The sequence below is a fragment of the Marmota monax genome, unplaced genomic scaffold (assembly GCF_021218885.2).
Source record: "Marmota monax isolate L192 unplaced genomic scaffold, Marmota_monax_Labrador192_F-V1.1 WCK01_AAM20220418_F8-fsc00008, whole genome shotgun sequence".
NCBI classification, from domain to species: domain Eukaryota; kingdom Metazoa; phylum Chordata; class Mammalia; order Rodentia; family Sciuridae; genus Marmota; species Marmota monax.
The window spans coordinates 15,193,700-15,210,769 of NW_026694432.1; the positions used below are offsets into that span (position 1 = coordinate 15,193,700).

Here is a 17,070-nt window from a genome sequence, read left to right on the forward strand (position 1 = left end):
GTGAAATGGGATCTCATCATGGTTTTGATTTGCATTCCCCTAATGGCATCATTGCACATGGATATTGGCCATTCACCTATCCCCTTCAGAGAAATGTCTATTCATTCCACTCCCTTGCCAATTTTTTAATTGGGTTTTGTGTCTTTTAAGTATTGAGAATTTGTCTCAGGTTCTGCATACAGTTCTCATCGCGGGACCTGTCTGTGTGCTGGCCTCAACCTCCTGGAGTGGATGAGAGTGACTTGGGGCCCATGGGCATCCAAGGAACTGCTGACTGACTGACTGCTGACAGCTTGGGTCACTCTGCGGAACTCACGCTTTGGGGATTTCTTTCAGCTGAGTGTGGAGGGACGGTGAAAGGAGAGGTGTCAGGGCAGGTGCTATCGCCGGGGTATCCAGCTCCCTACGAACACAACCTCAACTGCATCTGGACCGTGGAAGCAGATGCCGGCTGCACCATCGGGTAAGTGTTGGACTTCCAGAGTAACCCTTGCTGTCCTTTGTGGGTCACCAGGCTGCCCCAGCTCATGCCTGGTCCCTCCTGCCTCTCCTGGAGGCCCTTGGGATCAACGATGGTTGCCATAACCCTTGGCTTGGACTCTTTCCCATGGAAAACCTGGACAGGCTGGTGTCAGCCTCCCAGGGCTGCAGTCTAAGTGCAGAAAACAGGTACAGCAGTGGAGGAATGGGCTTGGAGCTGTATAGCCCCAGGCTCGGATCCCAGCCTTTCCACTTACTGCCTGCAGGACTTTGAAGAAGTCAAGTCCCTTTACCTCTGGGTGTCTCACTGTCTTCTGCAAAGCATGGGACAGAGCACTTGAATGATACACTGCCTGGAATGCACTCAGCCAGCATTTGGAACACAGTGAAGGCTTGATCCTGGCACCTGTGCCTGTTCCTCTGATAGTCAGTGAAGGTCAGCTCAGAAGTGTATGATCCCGGGCAGGCTGCTTCCATTTCTCAGTGTTTCCTCATCTGTAAAATGAGGACAAGAATGCTTGTATTGCGGGGTTTGGGGGCAGGGAGTAAATAACAGAAGCCCAGTGGTGCCTGGTCCTTTGTACCTTCTCCCTCCAAGTATAGCTTCCTTCCCACGTTAGCACCTGACTAATAGGAATTCTTTATTGGAATTCCAAGGAACTGGGAAGGAGAGGAGCATCAGCACTTCTCACCTCAGGACCCGTCTTCTCCACCCCTCACCGTAGCCCTGTGGATAATAACAATATGCCCTGACATGACATAGACATTATTATGATTCCCATTTTATACATGAGAAACCTGAGATTCCAAAAGAATGCATGTCTAAATTGCACAAGGAGGCAGACAGCTTGGGATAGGAACCCAGATCTTTATGAATCTTTTCTCCATATCCCACTGTGGGCGAGTCTGGTTCTTGAGCCCAGTGAGTTAGAAGGTATAGAGCAGGTTGGGGTGGCAGCATGCATGAAAGGTGTGACAGGAGAGTTGAACAAGGGAATTGTGGGGTCACCAGTCTGGCTGGAGCAGAGGATGCATATAAATAAGGACAAGAGTATGGCTTGGCTAGGGAGGGTCTTCAGTGCCAGTAAATAAGGGAGTCGTGGTGGGCTCTTGAGAAGGATTGGCTCACCAGGGTCCTTGGCAGTGCAGAGAGCCCATGAGAAAGCAACGATCAGGAGCCTGTTCCAGCCATTTAGGAATGAAGTCCTGAGGATTTGGAAAAATGGTGAACCAAGAAAAGGAGAAGAGTAGCCAGAAGAAGAACCCTGTTCTTGAGAGTTTCAATAAAAACTGTCTCAAGGATTACCTTGTTGCAAGAGAGGTAGACGTAGATTCACTGGGGGACACACGTCCTGAGACTCAATTTAATTAAAGTTAAAGAATGTATTAAGTGTTTTCTGTGTGCAAGTTTTTGAGCTGCACCCTCAAATGAGGCCAGTAGTACTCCTAGGGACTTCGTACCACTAGGAGGATGAATTCAATAGACACTGTCATCCTGAACAGCTGGGATGCGCTTCCAGAAGCACAAATGATCCATTCAGCCTCTGACTAGAAGCCTCCATGGCACCCCATGAAGCTTGGCTCACTCCACGAGTAAAACCTCCACATCTCATCCTGGCTTTGGGGCCACCATGACCTCAACCCTGTTCCCCACCACATGTCTTCAGCAATATTCTGGTGACACTAGAGTCTTGAAGGATGGCCAGGAGGTTTCCAGGTAGCCCAGGAGGAAGGCTAGTGGGAGGGGAAGGGCCATCTCTGCAGAGGAAGCCTGGAGGAGCTAGAAATGGTTCCCGTGACTAGACGGTCACCTGTACTTGGTGGGTGGCCATAGCCACAGAGGAGATGGAGCTGGTGGAGCAGGTGCAGCCAGAGCTTGGAGGGCCATGGGCCTGGATGGCTTCTGGCAGCTTCTGGGTGGCCTGAACCTGGGAGCCTCATGAGGAGGCCATCTCCAGGTGTGGTGATGTGAGGCAGTGGCAGCAGAGAGGGGGAGGAAGAGGCACATCCAGGGGACATTTAAGCAGCCACACCAGCTGAGCTCACTCTTCTTAGTAAATATGGAGATGGGGGTTTCTTCACTTCCCCCATGTTTTAGTGTGTAATAGACAATAGGTAATATATGCAGAATATCTGGGGGAACAGTGTTCCAAGCACCTGTCCACCTGCCACCAAGGTTCAGCCAGGCTCCTATTTTGTGCCTTCTGTCTTTTTTTCTTCTTCCAATCCTTTCCTCCCTCTTTTTGGTTGAATCACTCAAAAGTACAGTGTAGGCATCATGTATTTGTCCAAAGATAAAGATGATCTCCAGGACAAAACCACGTTGGCCTTCCTAACGGGCCCCATGGCTTTCCTCCAGGAATCAAGGCTTAGGAGCAGGGTTGGAGGAGAGCAGAGCAGATCTGGGGGCCATGGACAACAGGGAAAGCACAGAAATAAATCAAGGGAAGTCTGGGCACAGGGGAGGACATCTTTGCTAATGGGAATGACCAGTGGGTGGGGGATGGGCCGGAGGCTGGGGTCAAAGCCAACCAGGACATACTGTCTCCAGAGGGAAGCCTGGGGTTTGCTGAGTGTGCATGGGGACCCGAGGTGGGAAACAGGATGTGAACAGGACATCCCCACTCGGGAAGGCTCCTGGGAGCCACAGCCAACCCAAGGGAGCTAAGTAAGGCAGGGGTCTGCACTGAGCACCCAGAGTGGAGATGGAGGTGCCAGACACACCTGCCTTCCTCCAGGGGGCACAGCAGGCACAGGAGCCCATCAGCACTCTTATGGGTACTCACTCCCTCTCCTTGGCACCTCCCTCTCTCTCCTCTTTCTCCTTCTTCCTCCCTCCTTGTCTCCCCTCATCTGCTCTCCTCCCTTCCCTCCCTTCCCTTTCCTCCCCCTCTCCTCGCCTCCCTCCTCCCTCCTCTCCTCTGTCTGTCCTTCACTCTCTTCTTCCTCCCCTCCCCTCCCCCCACACCCTCACCTCCCTTCAGGAACAGCAGCAAAGTTAAGGGAACTAATAATCCCACAGACATGAAAAGACACTTTTTGTGTTTGAGTCCTTATTTAGTCAGTTTTTTAAACTGGGAATATATTTATAGAATTTTCTATATAAAAAAAATAGGCATGCATTTTTAAGACTTCAAAAAGTAAGAGTAAGAAAGGTGATGAAGTATGCATCCACAGTCCCCACGATCTTATCCTGTCATCCTGCTCTCCCACACACCCACGTGAGGTAACCGTTGATATCTGGATGTTCTGCTTTATTCTTTTAGACATTTTGCACACCAACAAATACATAAAGCTAATTCAGTAGGCATGGTTCCTAAAACAAGATCATCCCAACACATGACTCAGAGACTTGCTGTTTGTTTTGCCACTTAATCCTACCGCACCATCTTATTATGTCAATATGTATAGATCTGCCTCATCCTGTCTGATGGCTATAGAGAATTCTATTATGGCCATCATTTATTTAACTACTCCTGTATTGACAAAGTGAATATTTTCAAGACTTTAACTCCAACAAACATCCTTATCATGACTCTCTGAAGAGCTGTCCAATCATTTCCTTACGGTATATTCTTAGAACGCCAATTTTGGTGCATGACCTCAAATTTCCAAGTTACAGCAACTTACAAGTTCACCAAAGGTCTATGGGACCAGGCTTCCCACACAGCCCGGCTGAATGTTGTCCATCCCTTGTGTCTTCACCAATCTGATGGACAAAAGGCTGTTTAATGGATCCACCCAGTCACATCCTTCTTTGGGGTAGCTTGTCTTATTCATATAGAGTGTTCATTTGGGCTCATTTCTAAATATTTCATCATTTCAGTGTAGGTTTCCTTTAAACCCAAGAATATCTCAGGATTTTTTTTTAAGTTACTAAGTGGTTATGGTGATTATAACTGCTGTAGGATGGTGGTTAAATGGTCTCTTTAAATTTTTTTTAACTTTTACTGCATCGAGGCTTTTTTTACGTTCTGAAACTTTCTGTTGTGTTTATCTTCTGTGGCTGCTTAAGAGCATAAGAGGAGAACACAGTTCTCTATTTCTCTCGCATCAAATGTTATTATGATTGCTTTCAAATGAAATGGATTCTGCCTCTTTACGACTTTTAGTTTTGACTCTCTTTGTTGGATGCTGATCTAATTTAATTGGCTTTGTTTTCCGCCTAGTGATTGAAAGTTCTCTATCCTGTCTTTATTCTGCTGGTGGTGGTCTGGTTTTATTTTTGTTTGTTTGCTTGCTTTTTGTTTCGGTACTGGGGATTGATCTCAGGGGCACTCGCCTACTGAGCCACATCTCCAGCCCTTTTTTGTATTTTATTTAGAGACCGGGTCTCACTGAGTTGCTTAGTGCCTCGCTTTTGCTGAGGCTGGCTTTGAACTCAAGATCCTCCTGCCTCAGCCTCCTGAGCTGCTGGGATTACAGGTGTGGGCCACCGCACCAGGTGGTCTGGTGTTTTGCTAATTCGGTTCTAGAAGGTGACCATCCTGGCACGTACTCCGCCTTTCATTCTGGAAACCTTGCTTTTGTTTTTATTTCATTTTGTTCACAACTGTCTTGACAATCTTCTTTTGTTTTTATCAAAATCATCGTCTTGCTTCTCCCCAAGGATACTGTCTATGTTTGGTTTTACAATGTCACTTGTTTGATTATTCAGCTGGGTTCTTTATGTCCCGTGAGTTTTGTTCGTGCAGCCTCAAGTCCCAGCTGAGAGCTGGACTCCCTGCCAGCCTGCCTGCATCTCCTTAGCCACGCAGCCACATCTGTGCCTTAGTCCTCCTGTCTGAAAATTAGTGATCAAAACAGTGCAAACCGCTGGGTCGCTATGGCGATTAAGTGAGCCCCTTAAAAGAGCAGCCAGCACCGGAAGCCGGGTAGCTAGTTGTTCATTTTACACACCCATGGGCATCCCGTGTGCTCAGAAGACACAGGTGACAGGTGGTGGCTGCTGTGTTGTGGAGCAGGAGCAGGTGTGCCAGTCGAGGACATGTGGGATGGCCTTGGGACAGCAACAGGCCAGCCCCTGAGACTGTTCCCAGGGCTACTGACATGAGAAGGCTTCCAGGAGGCTCTCGCCACTCTGTCCCCACCCAGACCAAGCCCTGGGAGTGACCTGAGGAATCCGTGGCCGGGTTCTCCCGAACAAGGTGGGCAAGGATGTGCCTTCCAGGAGTACCCAAGAGGAACAGTGGGTGGCTGCAGGCTTTCCTGGGCGTGGCCCAGGCTGGAATGTTGTCCCTTCCTGGGTGTGTTGGGTAAGAGCTGGGGGACGGTCAGACCTTCCCTTCAGCCCATGGGGCATCTTTAGGTGTTGGCAGGTGCTCCTGCCTGAGTGCCAGGAACGGGACCAGTGGACCTACTAACTCCGTTCAGGCCTGGCGGCTCGAGGCAAGAGAGCTGAGCAGTGCCCCTGCATGCCTCTGCACCCGGGCATCAACTCCTAGCACACAGAAGGCTCGTCCTGTGGGCCTGGGGCTCTTCTCCATCAACAGTGAAGGCGAGGTTGGAGTTTTCCTTTCTATATCCATGAATCCGCTCAGGTGAAAATTGGAGAAGAAAGCCTTCGGCTCTGGATCTTCTCCTCCACCAGCCTTTCTCAGCTATCTACAGCGCACCAGGTTCTTACAGTAGCTGTGCCCCCATTGTATGGATGAGGTCATCAAGGCCCAGAAACAACTACCTGAGTCTTGAACCTGCTCTGCGTCCCTGACCTTACTCTTTCCAGGCTGCCCTCCTGGCCTAGTCTGGTTTGTAGCAGGCGTCCAATGCCTCTTCTGTGCTAGGGACTGTGCCATGCTGTGCGGCAGGACCCACAAAGATAAGATGAGGTGAGGCACTCTCTCCCAGGGGTTCCCATCCCAGCGCGGAGCAAGCAGGGACCCCCGAGACAGTGCAGTACCTGAAAGCCACACAGAAGTTCAGTAACTGAAGAGAGAGGGCCGTCCGGCCTGGAGGTACAAGACGACCCTCCTGGAGGCAGAAGAGAAGGCCTGAACATAGAGGAAACACAGCAGATCACCTGCTTGGCTTGCTGGAGCCGCTCGGGGGCAGAGAAGGCTGCCCAGGTGAAGAGGGGTCTCAGCGGCACCCTGAGCGCCAACATGAGAATAGACTGAATAGACTTCCCGGTGTTACAAGGAGCCATGAGAACGTCTCTAATACAGTCACATGTTCAGTTCTAGGTGAAAATTTGGAGTAATTATTCAGCACAGAATGAGGTGATTAAAAATAAGTGAGAAATTGTCTTTCTCTTGAAGGTCTCAGTATTACTGAGAGAAATTTTATCATTTAGGAAAAGCAATAGAAAACCTTTTTCTCCTGGAACAAGAGTCTGTTGTTCGTGCAGCCTCAAGTCCCAGCTGAGAGCTGGACTCCCTGCCAGCCTGCCTGCATCTCCTTAGCCACGCAGCCACATCTGTGCCTTAGTCCTCCTGTCTGAAAAACGGTGATCAAAACAGTCCAAATGGGAACCTCACACAGCTGCTCAGGGAACTGTGACCTTTCCTCTTGTTCCCCCATCCTGAGGCTCTTGTCCTCATGGTTACCCAGATAGCTGCCACAGCTCCAGACATTATGTCTGTGTTCCCATCTAAAAGAAGAAGGAAAAAATAAAATAATAAAAGATAATGGAAGAGGAAAGGGCACTGAGCTTTCTGCTTTTGAGGGTTTGCATATTTACTTGGATAAAACCACCATCCTTGGAAACATCTTGTTTATCTAATTTGTCAAAGCTTGCCACACCTGGCTGAGGAAAAGTGAGAGAAATCAATTTTGCTTTGCTTTTACGGTCTCAATAGTGGAGACAGATGAGAGGTTTGGAAATAAAGTACAGATGAGCCAACCTGCAGATTCTTAACATAATGTGATAAATGCTAGAGTAGAATTACATACCAAACACAATAGAAGAGCATCTGGGAAGACGTTTCATAATTCTAGGTGGCAGTTTGGGGGTGGGGAGGTACAGAGAGGAGGTGCTATTTTAGCTGTGCTTTAAAGAACCATGCGGAGTAGAGGGAAGGGGTTCCAGGCACGTGGAGAGGAGAAGGTGCAGATGCATTCCGCAGCATCTGGAACTCTTCTGGTCTGGGGTGACACAGTGATGCCTCTGCTTCAGGACAATGCATAGTGGCACTGCAGAGGATAAATTGGCTGGGAAATCAGAGACAGGCCTAGCACAACCTTCTAAGGATCCTGATCACACTCAGAAGAACCACGTTCTGTTTCTTGCACACAAATTCAATAGGGACAAAGATCTGGGATGGCTGACTGTAGGGAGGAATACTTAGGAATACAGAAGAGATGGTCCTTTGTAGGTGCATCCTCTCTGCAGAGATCTGGACCTGTGGAGGGTGGAGAATTTCTTGCTCTGGGGTGCTCTGATTTCTACTCCTAATGCCATAAAACTCACATTCCACTAATATCCTTATTTGTGGATTTTTGACTTCCTAATGATTAACGCAGAGGGCAAGCTTCATTCTGAGATATTGGCCCCCAGCAGCAGGATTGCCGAGAGGAGGGGCATAGTTTGGATGAACCAGATCCCTGTGCAAAGGAGCTTGTCTTCAAAACAGTTGGCCATGCCTGCAGCCCAGAATCCCCTGCTGCAATTTCCGATCCTTCAAGGGACAGCAATTCCCCGCTGGGTTGTCATTGCCTCCCTCCAGCCAGCAAGTAGGCAGCTGGCCCAGAGGAGGCCAGAAGGCACCGGAAGTGAAGCTTGCATTCATAGCTCTGGCAAGAAGTCCTGGCCACAGGTTCAGCAGCTTCCAGAAGGTTTCTTTTTGAGCAGCCACAGTGAGTTAAAGTTTAAACAGAGAGGGGCTGTGTTCTTGCACTGCGAGAGCTGACCTCCCGAAGGAGCCCCACAGATGAGCACATTCGGCTGGGCCGGTCCTTTGTCAAGAGTTAAGGTTTCAACAAATCAGGAAACAGCCAACAGGAGCTGGGAAGGTGTTTTGCAGGAGAGGATGTGGATAGCCTGGTAGGTATAAATGTGGCTTTGAGAGTGCTGGTACTCTCTGGCGATTTCTTTTTTCACGGATCACCTCTAGAAAAAGAGACACAAACTACCTCAAATTATCCAAGAACGATAATCCTGCCGGGCTGCCCTGGGTAATTGGACTGACCACAATACAACCATTTAACTGCCAGTTTACGATCCCAGAAATGAATTTCAACACCTCGTAGTAGGAGAACGAGCAGTTCAGCCAAAGAAATGGACGTGTCCTGTGGAGTAACACACTGGACCAGGGTAGCTCTCTCCCTTTCAAAAGACAGGTTAAAAAAATAATCAGTGAAACAAACTTAAAGGGTGCCGTACAAAACATGCCATCCAAAGAAAAAGAACCATTTCCCTAAAGAAATAGGAAAACTGTTTCTTTCTGCAGAGATTTTACTACAGTGGCCAGAAGAAAATTCCGAGGGCTATCTATGTAATAGTCTCATTCAAATATAAGGAATGGGACTGGGCACAGTGGCTGGGCACACCTGTAGTCCCAGTGGCTTGGAAGACTGAGGCAGGAGGATTGTGAGTTCAAAGCCAGCCTCAACAACTTAGAGAGACTCTGTCTCAAAACAAACAAAAAAATAGAAAAAGCGCTGGGGATGTGACTCAGTAATTAAGCACCACTGGATTCAATCCCTGCTACCAAAAACAATAGGAATAGGAATAGAGAAGATGGGTAGAGATGGATGGTGAAATTGGGGAGAGAGCCCCAGAGGTAGAAGGGCGGTGATGGTGACATGTGAGGAATCCCAAGAGAGTAAATGTCCAATAACAACTCAAATCCACAATAGCAGCTTGTGCCCTATAAAAAACCAAAGCATTGAAATAGATGATAAGCCAGAGGATCTAAGACTGCAGAGAGAAAGTAAAGGTGCAGAAGTCATGATAAAAAAGTAGCCATGCATGGAAGATAGAGTGACAACACAACCCAGAGAGAATAAATGAAGAACATATAACAACCATTTCTCCTTACAGTTCTGGAGGTCAGGAAGTCCAAGAACAAGGCACAGGCAGATCTGGTGTCATTCCTCATAGGTGGGACCTTCTTGCTGTGTCCTCCCATGGTGTAAGGGCCAATAAGCTTCCTGAAGGCTCTTTATAAGGGCACTAATCCTATTTATGAGGGCTCCACCCTCATGTTGTAATCACTTCCTAAAGGCCCTGCCTGCTGACACCGTCGCCTTGAGAGTTAAGATTTCAACATAGGAATTTGGGGAGGACACAAACATTCAGACAGTAACACAGGCCTTCCTCCCACATCCCAGTGACCAAAATGTATTTCATAGCTGTCCCTTATTGTAAGGGAGGTCACACCTACGAGGAAGAGGACTCAGGAGTTGAACTCATGGCATTGTCGCTTCCACCAAGAGCACACATGTCAGTTCTGCTAAGTATAAATCTGCCTCTGTCTGGCCACCCCGCTGAGTGAGGTAGAAGGGAATGAAGGGGCAGAAGCAGCCTCTGGAGCAGGCCAAGGTTAGAGAAGCTCAGGATGGATGGGGATCGGGAGGGTCCACAGATACAGGGCTGTGAGCAGAGACAGGCTCCAGTCTGGGGCCTGGATTAAGGATCATCAAAGAACCAAAGTGAGAGGGGACAAGAGTTCAAGACTCAGATCCAGAACAGATGATGTGGGGGGCATCCCAGAGAAGGGACCCAGAATGCTGGCACACAGGTGGGAAGCCTCTTTTGCTACAGGTTAAACATCCATATTTCAAGGCATAGATAGGTGTTAAAAAAATCTGACAAATATTAAAAATGCAAGGCTGTGTCAAAGGAATAGAATGTGAACACAAATAAAAGGCAGGCATTAACAATATTGATTTTCTTTTTTTATAAAAAAAGATAAAATTCAAGGTAAAACCAAGAAGCATTAAAAGGGGCAGAGGGAATTCTTTCATGGAATAAAATTCAGAGTCCACCCCAATAACATAAGGAAAAAGCATAAAGCACAATCTATCAGAGATTGACCATCATAGTCAGACTTGAGCACATCCCTCCAGTCTAGTAAAATAGTAAATAAATAGAACAAAAGTGGAATTAGTTTCAGGTGGTTTTACCATTTGTGAATGTTACTCATGTTAATCAAATGCTGTACCCATAATTCCATTTATGGAACCCTCCTAAATAATGATACTGTCCTTTTACAAAGGGGAAACTAAGGCTCTGCAAAGTTGCCCAATCAGGTCTTTGACTCCACAGCCGGGGGGGGGGGGTCTTTTTTGGGGGGGGGTGCATTTCTTCCAAGGACAGAGGCACCTCCCTGTCATCAAATTCCTGACACATAATGGCAAGCTCTAATGAGAGGCAACCTCAGAGGCCCCAACCACAGGATGACCATGAAGAGAGGACAGTCAGATTCAAGGTCACCCAGCACAGTAGAGGAAAGCACAAGGCCACAGCCTAAGTCACCACTCTCAACGGTTACACACTTTTTTCAGTGATCTGAAGCCTAGTTTTATTTTTTGACTTTCAAAAATAACCCAGGAATCGCTTTCTTTTGAGTACCAGCTGGTCCTGGGAGAAAAGCACCACTGACACCGCTCTAGACACGGGCTTTGGGCTTCGGGTTGTCTTCTCAGTGCTTGCTCTTTGGATAGCACGAAGCCTTAATTATTATTGTCTGTTATTATGATCATGGTTTAATTGTTGGTTTGCACTTGTGTGGCTCAGAGGGGGACATTTTCTTGAACAAATATTATTTTCTTATTGTCATCTCCAGTGTCACTGAGGATAATTTAAACTGCATTCTCATTTGGGGGCAGGAGTGATTTCTGACCCCCTCCCTCCTGCAGCAGCTGTTCATTCACAGGCCATTTTCCCCTAACATAAAGATCCGCTGACACGGATCTGTGCAGGGTCTGTTGGATTCACACCAGTGGTGACAGTTGCCTGGGAGCACCCCAAGCACTTCCATATTCTGGGGCTCCAGTCAAAAGGCAAATGAAGTCCACATGTTGAGATGCCATAGGTGGTTTTTTTTTTTCTTTCTCATTTTTGAATGGCTTTCCAATGTGCAATAGATACAAATGAGATACTAAAATGCAAATCCAAAAGGCCCTATGTGTTCACGTTTCCTTCAGACTGAAAGAACCTAGGAGCTCAATGTGGGAGCGAGCTTTGCCTGGGCACAGCACTTGAGAGGGGCACGCTCCAGCAGTGAGAACCCAGGACTCCTAGCTTCTCAGATTTGGGCTCCTATACAGCACCTCTCTCTGATGTTGAACCTCACCAGCCTCACCATCAAGGCATGGTGGAATCTCAGTGGCGGCAGGTAGGAGGAAGCAAGGCATAAGAGCCAGAGGGAGCATTTTCAGCAGGGACCTGCTCTTAGGGGACTGTGGTAGGACATGGGACTCTGGAATTGTCATAAGGAAATCTGCCGTATTCCTGACTGCATCTGCAGTGGCTGCTAAGCTATCTGCACCTGGTCACTGCCATTTGTTGATTGTGCAAAATCAGTACCTACTGAATGGGCCTGGGGAACCTCCAGGCCACATTTAAGGAGTAAGACCACCGTTGCCTAACCCCCAGTTTCTCCTGAGTTTCCTCTCAGCAGTGAGCACTGGCCCAGGTCTGTGGGCTGGATAGAGCCTACCTCTATCCAGCACCAGAGATACCCTTGTAAGACCCAAGGAACTGGACATGGGAGCGCAGAGAGATGCCAGACCCTCCAGAGACTCAGAAAGCACTTTCCTTAGGATGGAGGGGTTGTTCATGCCACTGTCTCTGGCCAAGTGGCACCCAGTTGGCAAGGACAGTGGGTTGAGTTAGGCTGAACTGTGGAATCTCTGACAGCTGTGAGCCATTCATTCGTTTGCCAATTCAATCAGACCATATTCACCAAGTGGTTGGTGTGGCCAGGCTCAAGGTTTGTTATCAGAGACAAGGCGATGAGTGAGACACAGGCCCAACAGTGAAGGGAGGCATCAAGACAGGGACGTCAGTAGGTGGCTCTTTTCTCTTACACAGATGATATAAATCCCTAGGTGTAGGCCCACCCTAACCCGGTTGACCTCATGGTCTTAGCTTAATGACATCTATGATCCTCTTTCCAAATAAGGTCAAATTCACAGGTACATGAGATTGGGACTTGAGTGTATCTTTCTGAAGAAGCACCCCTCAACCTCACTACCTGTGCTATGGGATAGGTTGGGGGTGGGGGGCAGTAAGAGCCTTACGGACAGGAAGTCCCCAAAGCAAGAAAACCAGGAAGCAGAGAAGATCGAGGGGCAGGAGAAGGCAACAGAGGCCACCATGAGGGACTTCCTAGGTGCCATCTTCCTCTACTCTGTAGGGAAAGAAGAGTGATGGATCAGAGGCATGGTACAGAAGTCACTGTGCCCTGGTTGAGCGGGGGTGCGGGAGGCAGCTGTGTCCAGCAGGCCAGCTGGACTGCTCTTTTTATGTCGGGTATGAGCCGCACTCTCTCTTGCCATCTTCCTCTCTCTCAATTTCTTTGAGTGCTGCTTTCTTCCTTCAAAACTGCTTCAAAGACACCCTCTCCTCCAAGCTTTCCTTGCCTCCCTGAAATTAGAAGAAGATGTTGTAAAGGCAAAGCCTTCAGACCTGGTGGACATGGTTGTGACAGTGGTTCTGGCTCCTTATTGCTGTCTGATGGCTGGCAGGTGGCCTGTGTTAAGCCCTCAGAACTTCATAGCCTCCTTGGAAAGATGGCACAAACAGACTCTAAATTGCAGGCTTTTCACGAGGACATGAGGCAATACACACAGAGCAGCTGGCGCAGAGGTGGTCCCCCCATTGTCTAGCTCTCTCTTTCCTCCAGTTGTTTTGACAGCACCCTGTGGTATCCCACTCTGCAGCACCTAGGACATAGATTACTGTGTGTTCCGTGTCCCCTTAAAGAAGCGCAGCAGCCTCCAGTTTGCACACCCCAGTGGCTCAATGCGAAACCTGACGCACAATATACGTCATCCATCTTCCCAGGGAAATGACCTGTTTTGTGTTGATGATACACACACACACACACACACGCAAGTCATCAATAGGAAGGGGTACCTTGTCACCTCTTCTCTCCCCTTCAGTGCTTCCCACTTGGGGACACAGCACAGGCAGGGTCCCCAGACCATTCGCAATATTTCAAAACCCAAAAGAAGGCCCAGGGCTCACCGGCTGGGGAGGTGCTCAGACAGACCCAAATGTCTGTTTGGGCCTGGAATTGCTTCTATTGATCAGAAACTCGAATTGGTATTTATGCACTTTGATGTCCATAAGATGAGGAAAGTTTTCAATAGGAGTCTGAATAAATGTGGCCAGTGTGGCAAACCCAGTCTTCCCTGGCTCTCATCAAGGGTTTGTAACCAGGCCCCTAGCTAATTCTCCTGCATCTACTCGGGCCCTTCTGTCAATCTATTCTCGTTCTTGGAGCCAGAGCCATCCTGAAATACAAATCAGACCTCATCAAGCCTTAGCTTAGAATCCTTCAGTGACTCCCCTTAGCCCAGAAAATAAAGTCCAAACTTCTTCCCCAGCCCAAGTCCCAGCAGGCCGGCCTCTGCCTGCTGCTCTTGGCCCCACTACTGCCCCCATGGCCTGTTTGTTGCTCAGATGCCCTGGGGCTGCTTCCCTTCTGGGACCTTTGCAGTGCTGCCCTTTATACAGGAAAAGCCACCTCCCACCTCTGACCCTGCCTGCTCTGCCTAGGGCCGGCTCCCTTTAAGCCCTTCATCTTGCTTAAACCTCACCTCCTTGGAGAGGTCTTCTCAGGCTGCTATTTCTTAAACGGTTCCTCTGTCTCTGCACCCCTCCATTCTCCTCACCACAGCTGCCACAGCTGATAATATTTTAATGGATTTGTGCATGCAGGGGTAGCACCCAATTCTAAGAACTTCTGCAATATGGCACCCAGGGTTGGGAACTTGACCCCCAGTCCTTTTAGTTGCCAAGGTATAGTTCTCACAGTTCCCTCCTCTCCCCTCCTCTTGGTCTCATCAATACCAATAAGACTGTGTCTGATTAATAGATTAACTATGCTGAATGCAGTGATCTGGCATTTAAAATTCATGGTCTTGCATCATTGTATATGATCCATGAGGAAGCAGTTCATTACTGACAGCTCCTTTGCAGCCCATGCTCCACTTTCAACCACTGTATCTTCCTTCGAGGGGTATGAGAAGCCCCAAGTCCAACCTGGACGATCATTAGGTCATGTTCATTCCACTTACTCTTTAATGAGCCCTTGACCTTGGGCAAGTTACTCAGCCTCTCTGAGCCTCAGGATTCTCATTTGTAAAGATGGTACTGATGATACCAACAAAAGATGCTCAGGCAGACTCGATGAGATCATGGAGAAGGACCTTATACACCGTGGTTGTTAGAGAAACATACTTTCTTTCATTTCTACTCAGTCTCCATATTCTCGCTTTCCTCTGCTTCCTGTCCGACTGGATCTCCTGGGAGTTCCTGTATTCATTCATCCATTCACTCCCTCGCTGTTCAATTATTCACCCTCAGGGACTCCGGACATCCTCTGGAACGGCTTCTGGCTAACAGAGGATGAAGCCCAAACTCATGAGGCTCTTTCTGAGACTCATTTCCTTCCCCTCTCTACCCAGCCTGTTCCCTCTGACATCCTGAGGCCACTTGGACCCAAGCATGGAGCTGCCTCTTCCCAGGCACCTTTACCTCCTCTCTGCCTCCATTCTTAAATCCCAACACTTTCCCTTTTATGCCACCCAAACTTCAAGTTTTATTTCCTCCTTCCTTCCGTGACAAGTGCAGCCCACATCAGCCTCTCCTTTCTGAGAGCAGGTGTGTAGGCCTGCAGCACAGAGTCCATTCTTGTGGTTGGCTGCTGATTCCACAGGGTACTTACTGAGTAACAGGGAGAATGCAGAGAAGGAAGGGAACAGCAGGGCACCGCAGTGAGTGTGTTTCCCCACTTTTCAATCCAAGGTGTGGCCTCCGCCTCATGTAGCTCCTGTTATTGAGGAGCCTCCATTTACAGCTAAGAAGGGTCCACCAGGGAAATCCCAGGGATTCCCTTGAATCTTGTTAGGACCAACAGGTGAGTGAAAATAAGACACACACAAAAATAAAAAAATTAAAAAAAATAAATAACTAGAAAATGTAACTAAAAATTAAATCTCATTCAATGGAATCCAAAACCATAAACTTATAGACAGCCAAAGAATGAATTTAACAAAAAATGTGCTAAGAAGACAATTATAACAAAGAAAACCATAAAACTTTGCCAAGGATATTTACAGTGCTCCTGGCTGGGGGAAAATTAGTAACCACAATATCAATTCTTTCCCATATTAATTAATAAATATGTGCAATTCCAATCAAAGTTTCAATAAGATTTTTTTCTCAACTTGCTAAGAGTAAAATTTATCTGATAGAGTAAATTTGGGAAATAAGCTAAGATATTTTGGGGAAAGTAGATAAAGGGGAATTTTCCCTGTAAGCATATCAAAATAACCAGGCATGGTGGTGCGCCCCCATAATCCCAGCAGCTCAGGAGGCTGAGACAGAAGGATCACAAGTTCAAAGCCACCTCAGCCTCAGCTAAGCAATGCAGTGAGACCCCATTCTAAATAAAATACAAAATAGGGCTGGGGGTGTGGCTCAGTGATCGAGTGCTCCTGAATTCAATCCCCGGTACCCCTGCTCCAAAAAAAAGAATATCAAAATATGAGGAATATGAAAAGTACAGTGAGCTACGACCCCAGTACCACCAGTGTAGGCTATGTGGTGCACTAGAACTCAGCAGAGACCCAGAACAGACCCATGACCAAGGGGACATTTCAAACCTGGATAGTTGAGTTATGAGTGTCTTCATGCCATAGGTACTCATGAACCCTGTCCCAGTGGTCTGGAATGTCCTAAGTATGAAGCTGCAAACTTAAACAAGACCCACACTGATGAAAATCACTCTCGAGCTGGGGAAAGAGATTGTGCACACAGAAATAAACTAAATTTACACTGAGTTTCTTCCTAAGGAGGAAGTGAACTGGATGTTTTAATAGACAATATGTGAAGCAGGCTACTTTAGATAGGTGTCCGGATAAGTGAATGTCCAGTTGAGAAAATAATGAAACTATGCAAATTCTGTAAAAACAGTAAGGTTTTGGTTTTTAATCATTTTTGGAAATGAAAGAAGGTCTGCCCAGGTTTAATATAGCATCCCTGTATCTTTAAAAGATTAACATATTTTATAATATAAAATAAATAATGTCTACCCAAAATGAATACCATAAACACAACTTAGAGGTAAAAAAGGAACCAGATATAAACTATTTGTATTGAAATACATATCATATAAAAGAAGAATCAAAATATGTAAAGATAATAAAATTCATAGTGCATAAATAGAATTTTAAAAGACCAATAACACAATTAAGATGGATAAAGGATAGGAAGAGATAAAAATGCCCCAATAAATATGTGCAAAGATTTCCCATGTTAGGTGAGATTCTAAATTATCTAAATTTAAAATACCAGTGAAATACCATTTTGGTTTGGCAGCTGGGAGTATTTTAATATGGAAGATATTTGCAACATCATAATATTTGATATTTGAAAAGTGGAGTTTAAAGAGAATATAAAATTAATACTGTTTA

The 17,070-nt window shown here is 47.2% G+C and overlaps 1 protein-coding gene across 5 annotated transcripts in view; it reads left to right on the plus strand.

The window, feature by feature from the left end:
- Csmd2 (CUB and Sushi multiple domains 2) overlaps positions 1–17,070 on the plus strand; it is a 548,321-nt gene that overhangs the window by 397,192 nt on the left and 134,059 nt on the right. For all 5 annotated transcript variants that reach the window (XM_046468882.1, XM_046468883.1, XM_046468884.1 and 2 more), the window contains one exon: positions 337–463. In XM_046468882.1, coding sequence (XP_046324838.1) covers positions 337–463 — 127 coding nt within the window. The remainder of the gene's footprint in view (positions 1–336; positions 464–17,070) is intronic.